Source organism: Triticum aestivum, chromosome 2B (genome assembly GCF_018294505.1).
Source record: "Triticum aestivum cultivar Chinese Spring chromosome 2B, IWGSC CS RefSeq v2.1, whole genome shotgun sequence".
In the NCBI taxonomy this organism is placed as follows: Eukaryota; Viridiplantae; Streptophyta; class Magnoliopsida; order Poales; family Poaceae; genus Triticum; species Triticum aestivum.
The window spans coordinates 785,517,953-785,525,066 of record NC_057798.1 but is presented as its reverse complement, the minus strand read 5'-3'; the positions used below and the strand labels follow the sequence as shown (position 1 = coordinate 785,525,066).

Here is a 7,114-nt window from a genome sequence, read left to right as displayed (position 1 = left end):
CGGCCCCCTCTGGCCATATCGTAGCTCCGCCGTTGTTTAGAAGGAAGTGATTCTTACCAAAAAGTGATTCTCAAAACAAAATTATTATGATATATATGTATGGTGTTGGTACGTAGTTGAAGTATACATCTAATAAGAAAGCTATTCTCAAAACTCAGAATCAGTACATTATTTTGCACAAATCATGCCATCCTTCTAGCATTCTTTTGATACAAAATCCTCATGCTATTTTTCATGCACAATGTTATCGAAATATCATTTGATTCTTTTGCTAGAAAAACTTATCAAAAGCACCTTTTTGAGATTGACTTATTAGTTCGCGATAAACTTGTGATGTATTAAAAAATAGAACATAGAAACAAAATGGGATGAAACAAATTTTGATTTATTTGGGAAGAAGACTCAATTCCGGATATTTAAGGAATATTCGCTTTCGGGGAATGGATGGGTTCTGGTTCTACTTGACAACTAAACACGAGAACGAGAGCCAGGAGCGGGTTGGACCCGTTCCATTCCACCCGTGACAGTAACCAAACACACCCCAATATAATATACTCGATCTCTACTCTGAAACTTCATATTGATCTCCCTCCGTTTTGCAGTAATATACTGGCTAGATAGCAATGGTAGCCGATCTCATCTCATCTTTTAGTCCAAGTTTTGTATTTAGAAAAGACATATGCGTGTAGAAAAATGATGAGTATATGCAAATATTGTAGCAACAATTTAACAAGCAGTCTGGACTTTGCAGGTTCATCATCATGTCGCCGAGAGATACGGGCTCGTCTTTCTTCCATAAGGGCAAGGTGTGGCATCCAGACATGGGATCTGCTGTGGTGTCATCCAGCGGGTACCACCAGATTGTGCTGGATGGCTACTCGGACACCAAGCACACCCCAACTGGCAAGAGCATCGATTCAGTCCCCTTCACCAGCGGAGGATACCGCTGGGTTCTCAAGTACTACCCCAACGGCTCTTGCCCGGAGACCGCCGATTTTATATCCATTCTCGTTTCCCTCGACCAGGAGATCCTGCGGCCCATGAAGGTGCTGCTCAAGTTTTCTTCCAAGCTTCAGTATTTCTCATTGAACCAGGTTGTTCCGACACCCCTTGCCGAAGCCCGAACGTCTGTCTTCTCTAGCGGTCGTATGGTTCTGGGGTTTGACAAACTTATCAAAAGAATTGACTTTGAAAAGTCACGCCTCATGGGAAATAATCATATCACCATACAATGTGACATCAATGTCGTCGCGGACACCAGCGTCCCCACACCGCTTCTTGAAGAGGTCCCACCATCTGATATACGACAGCATATTGCTGATCTCTTGTTGAGCAAGGAAGGTGCTGATGTGACATTCCAGGTTGGTGGTGAGAAGTTCACTGCCCACCGGTGCATACTTGCTGCCCGATCTGCTGTCTTCAAGGCGGAGCTCTTTGGCTCCATGAAGGAGGGCGGCACTGCATATGTCATACAGATAATTGACATGGAATCAAAAGTGTTTGGTGCCATGCTTAGTTTCATCTACACTGACTCGTTGCCCAAGATGGAGACATATAGCATGGACGAAGGAGAGGTGGAGGAAGGCAAAGGAGAAGAATCAATGTGGCTGCAATCCTTGCTTGTCGCGGCAGATAGATATGATATTCTGAGAATGAAATTGATATGCGAAAACAAGTTGCGGGAGTGCATTGACGTGACCACGGTGTCTGGCATTCTAACTCTAGCTGAGCAGCACAATTGCCCTGGGCTGAAGGAGGCATGCTTGGAGTTCCTCAAAATTCCTACAAATTTAGAGAAAGTATTGATGGCTGATGGCCTGGACCATATAGTTCAAACCTGCCCCTCCCGTGTCAAGGAGCTCCTGTCCAAATTTGCTTCCTAAGCTTCACTACAATGGTTAGTTGTTGCTTCAATTTATTTTGATCAAAGTATCTTGTGAAGTAGGATGGAAGTATTTTCTTATTTGTCTTGCATTTGTATTTCACTTTTGTCGGATTATGTGCCTATAGGAGTATGTTGACTCAGAAAGACACTCTTAATAATTGCATAAAGTATGTCCTTTTGTCTTTGTGAGGATACTTACTGATAAAAACCAGAGGACCAATATGCTACGCATTGCATTTGATCTTTATCTGTAATACTCGAGGCCTCTACTGAATTGTTAATGTCCTGCTCAGACTTTGTGAAACCATAACCTGAGGACTAATATGTTCCAGATGCTGTTCATATTTATTTCCATATGATGTTTGTTGCCAAACCACCAAATTCACACATGCTCAATGATCTCCTCTCTTTTGTAAATATGATCTACCAGAGATCTCATGTTTCCTATTATGTCCACATTTCATTTATGTGCAATGTGTCATTTTTTTCCATGAACTTGGCTAACTGGTCTTCTAATCCTATCTTTATTTTTGTGTGTGAAGAAAATCATCATCAATTTCCCAAGGAATGATTATGATGGCTTCTGGACCAAGTACTTCATGAATATGCATATTTTAGGCATGATTATCTGTGTGATTGGTATTCCCTTTTCTGTAAACTATCAGCCGTGCTATGTTAACTGTGGAGTATCAAATATGCACTGTGATTCAGTTATAAGGTATAATTCTTCTTCTTTGGAGCAATGTCTTTTTTTTGTTGCTGAACATTAGCATGCTTTCGTGTGGCTTATAGCCTATTTGAATGGCTTATTGCACGGACAATGGGTCATTGTGCCATATCTTTTTGTCTGGAACTTCCCTTTCCCCTGGATAGGAAGTTCTGCTCTCATTTCACAGTTTGTTAAACAGTCATCATGGACATCGTGAGAAGAATTTCCTGCAATATCTTGTACGAGTACATAGGTTTTTCTTAACTCCAATCCTCCTGTACACGCTGATTGATCAAACCGTGATGCCTTAAAAAATTATTTTGTGATGCTTCTTGGTATGGCAGGCACTGGCTGAACCGTGACGCCTAGCATATCAAATAGGATGCGGCATTGTAGGGTTTATTAGGGATCGCAGGATGCGGAGTGTTGGTTCTGAAGGAAAAAGAGGTCACAAGTTAGTGTGATAATTAACTGTTCAAGTATGTCAGTTTTGCCCCTGTTATGGAATTTGTCCAGCTATTCCTTGACGCGCATAAACAAAGAATCAGTTGTTCCTTGTCACGTACAAACAAAGAATAAGTTATTCCTTGTCATGTATAAACAAAGAATAAGCATTTCTAAAGAGAAAATACGATCACCTGACTTTATATAAATAAAGCCAAGCATGGCAACGCAAACCATACACCAGCGTCATAGTACGACAGAGCATAAATACAACAAACATAACATGGCAATAGAAGGGCACGCAGGCCACAAGTAACATCTAGGGATAAAATAAAAGGGTAGAGCTACTCAGGCGCTGATGACAAGGAGATAGCAGATGCACGAATCTTGGAGGTCATGAGGTCCATGTCATCAATGTCTTGCACTTTAGCGAGCGGTCACCACTACTGTAAGTTGGCAATCAATTTAAACACACAATCAGTAGGCTTAGCCGGAAAAAAATAAGTGCCAGAGCTCGTTGGGCACAGCGAGGTATTCAATGGAACTAAGAGAAGTTTTTAGGATCCCAAGTGACATTGAGCCACAAACGGACACCGCTTCAAATGAACTTAGCCTCCACATTCTTAACCTCTCCACAAAGAGTGCAAGTTGTGTTCACCGGCCCATGCCATTTAATGATTTGGTCACTGGACCGTGATCGCTTGCCTCAGAATATCTTAGTTCGAATATTGTCCTTCCACGTTCCTTCAATTTACTAGAGCGAGTTCCAAATTGCAGCCTGTTTTATAAAGATTTCACCCAAAAAATCCAGCAGTGGTATGGAGCAGTAACAAAAAATAAGTTATTCCTTGCATTAAAACAAATGTCGCAGATTAGCCTGTAAACAAAGCGCACTTCACCTTTGCTCCTGCAGGCATAGCCAAAAAAAAAACCAATCAACTCACTCACCAACACAAAAGACTCCAACAAATTGAGTGGTACTTCCTTTGTAAACTACTCCCTCCATTCCTTTATGTAAGGTGTATTACTTTTGGCACGGTGACCAAGGCACATAATTATAGACAAGGTAGGACGAAATTACTCTTGAAAAATTTATTGATTAGTGGCAAGTAAATCAGTTAGTCCAGAAAGTAAGAGATACATGCAATCCATAGAGAGATAATTTCTTTTTTTTTTTTGCTATAAGGAGAGATACAGACAATTGGGAGGGAGATACATTCCTTTTTTCTGGAGGGAGATACATTCCTTTATGTAAGGTGTATTACTTTTGGCACGGTGATCAAGGCACATAATTATAGACAAGGTAGGACGAAATTACCCTTGAAAATTTTATTGATTAGTGGCAAGTAAATCAGTTAGTCCAGGAAAGTAAGAGATACATGCAATCGATAGAGAGATAATTTTTTTTTTTGCTATAAGGAAAGATACAGACAATCGGGAGGGAGATACATTCCTTTTTTCTGGAGGGCTAACAAGGAAATTATAAGGAATTAGAAGAAATGCACCTTACACACTGAAATTTTATCAAAAAACAAATACACCTTATATAAAGGAATGGAGGAAGTAATTTCTAAAGTAAGTACAGAGGGACCACAATGGTGATATAGAGATTCCTAAGGGTTTTGTTGCAGAATCTCCATTCTCACGATCTCAGTCTCGACTATAGTGGCCTAATGTAAGTGGACCTCAAGGCTCACTAGCGAAATCCCACACCGCCTCGGGCAACAGTTCGATTCGACACCATTCAGTGACATTCTATCCGAGGCGTTGAGCGGCATGGTGTTGCTGTAGGTGCTCAACCTACCAAGGAACAACCTCAACGCCGATATCCTGCTGTCGCTTTTGTAGTTGTAGTTAGTAAGATTAATTAAACTAATTATCTCATTGAATTCATCTCCACAATGACCACAAGGTTAAGATCAGCGTGTGTATTTGGATGTCTATGCATCTTCCATTCGGCTTAGAGCATCTCTAAATTAACACCTATAATTTAACGCCCTGAACTAACTCACAAAACATAACCGTCAATAAATTCCACGCAGTAGGAGGCTTATATCTAGCCCATCCACAATCAGTCCTAAAAATTTCTATACGCAATGACAAATGGGCCCCACCTATCAGCCAATCTTTCACTAACCCCTTCTCTGCTTGCTCTTGCAGCACACAACCGACGACAGTCGTTGCACATGCAACCGTCATGTTCATGCTTGCTTTGCTCGCTACTTGGGACGCGCGGTGATTTGATGTGAGGACAAGAAGATGCAGCGAGCCGATTACCCACCGCGACGGAGCTCGAGCCTGCTGCGGCACTGCTCGGGAGGGGAATCCCAAGTGATCAAGTGATGGAGGTGAGCTAGCTAGCACAGGGTCGCCCAATGGCTCGGGCCTTGGCGGCAGAGAGACATGTAGGGATCACCATCGAGACGAAGCGGTCATCAACCGATATCCCTATATCCATGACCTGGAAAAGACGGCCATCAGCCAATACATGTGCTACTCTCTATGTATGTGTCCACATGCATATTTTTCCTAGGGGTCCATTTAGAATAATACCCGCTAAATTAATGTGGATGCAGTGGTGTCAAATCGAGGCAAATATGGGGCAGTGGGTGCGATTTGTAGGGATCGGGGTGGAGCCTTTCTTGGCGCTTCGGCGATTGTCTTCAGGTACATCGCGGATCCTCAAACATTGGAGGCACTGGCGATAAGAGAGGCTTTGGCACTCTCCGATGATTTGTATATCCAGCGCATTCATATAGCCTCGGATTGCAAGACGGTGGTCGACGACCTCAAGCGCGGGAGCTCCGCAGTTTATGGAGTAGTGATAGATGAAATATTAGACCATTCTTCGAATTTTCAGTTTTGTAAAATAGTTTAGGAGTTCAAATTTTGAAGCTCACAATTTAGCGAAACATGCACTATCTCTCGGGGGTGGCCGCCATGTTTGGTTAGGCCATCCTGGAGAACTTCCTTCCGTCCCTGTAAACATTGTGTCGAATTAATTAATAAAGCTTTGCAAGATTGTCTAAAAAAATCTCAAAAAACAACTTGCCTAAAAAAAGCTCAAAAAACAATAGCTAGACTGCACGTTGATTCTAAAGAAGATTAGGGTTTTCCTGCAAAACGCTATGACGGACCAAGAAAAAAAAAGGTATATAGATATCCCAACTGACAACAAACATGTACGAGAGCTTGGTCAAAAAGAAAGAACGTGGCAACACGAGAGCGATCTCAAAGCAACGGACGACTCTGCCGCCGTCTAGTACATAACTCGCCGCAGCCGGCGCCTTCCCCCTCCCGATCCATCTCCATGGGGATCCATGCCGCCGCGCGCACGACGAAGCAGTGGCTGCGGGAGCTCTTTACACCTCCGTGCGCACGTACGTATATACTCCCCGGCCCGACCGCATCTCTCTCCTCGGAGCAGTTTGATTCTGTTCTAATTGGTCTAGTCTCATTGCAGATGGTGGATCAGCCTGCCGGCGACGTGAACCTGAACCTGTGTTTGACAAACTCCCCGTGGTATATACTCCTACATATGCATTATTCCCTGGCCGGTAATCAAGTGTTTGTAGTTACAAGTAAAATATCTGGGATCCCCCCTCCCCCCCTCCCTCGCGTCGCCCCGCTCGGGCGACTCGAGGGGTGAAACCCTAACCCCGCCGTCTCCCTCCCCTGCTCGTCCTTCCCTCGCCGCCGCCCGAGGCAGCTGCCGCCGAGCAAGCTTGGCGCGCCGTCGATGAAGGTGGCGACAGGGCCCTTGCCGCCTCGCCTCGCCCGTGGGGGGCCTCTGGATCTGGGGCGGCGGCCCCGGCTGGTGTGGTGTCGCCGGCTTCGGCATCCGGCGGCGCGGGCGCGGGTCGGCTGTTCTCGGCCGTGTGGACGGCGAGATCCCCGAAGAATGCGGGCCAGCGCACGGCGGCAGCGTCAGCTCCGTCTACATCAGATCTGGCCGCCCCCACTGCCCTTCTTCTCCAGCGAGATCCTCCCCCCAGATCCGACCTGCCTCGCAATGGGGTCCCGGTTTGCTTCGGGTGGGAGCGGGTGCCAAGGATGCAGGACCGGGGGAAACCCCA

The 7,114-nt window shown here is 44.7% G+C and overlaps 2 protein-coding genes across 2 annotated transcripts in view; both read left to right on the top strand.

The window, feature by feature from the left end:
* The window catches only part of LOC123042734 (BTB/POZ and MATH domain-containing protein 1-like), a 3,914-nt gene extending 1,290 nt beyond the window's left edge, over positions 1-2,624 (top strand). The window contains exons 2-3 of the mRNA XM_044465123.1: positions 752-1,897; positions 2,428-2,624. Of these exons, the coding sequence (XP_044321058.1) occupies positions 762-1,883 (1,122 nt within the window). The 5' untranslated portion in view covers positions 752-761 and the 3' untranslated portion in view covers positions 1,884-1,897; positions 2,428-2,624. The remainder of the gene's footprint in view (positions 1-751; positions 1,898-2,427) is intronic.
* Positions 2,625-6,243: 3,619 nt separating this feature from the next.
* Positions 6,244-7,114, top strand: part of LOC123042733 (uncharacterized) — a 4,884-nt gene continuing 4,013 nt past the window's right edge. The window contains exons 1-2 of the mRNA XM_044465122.1: positions 6,244-6,418; positions 6,502-6,560. Of these exons, the coding sequence (XP_044321057.1) occupies positions 6,349-6,418; positions 6,502-6,560 (129 nt within the window). The 5' untranslated portion in view covers positions 6,244-6,348. The remainder of the gene's footprint in view (positions 6,419-6,501; positions 6,561-7,114) is intronic.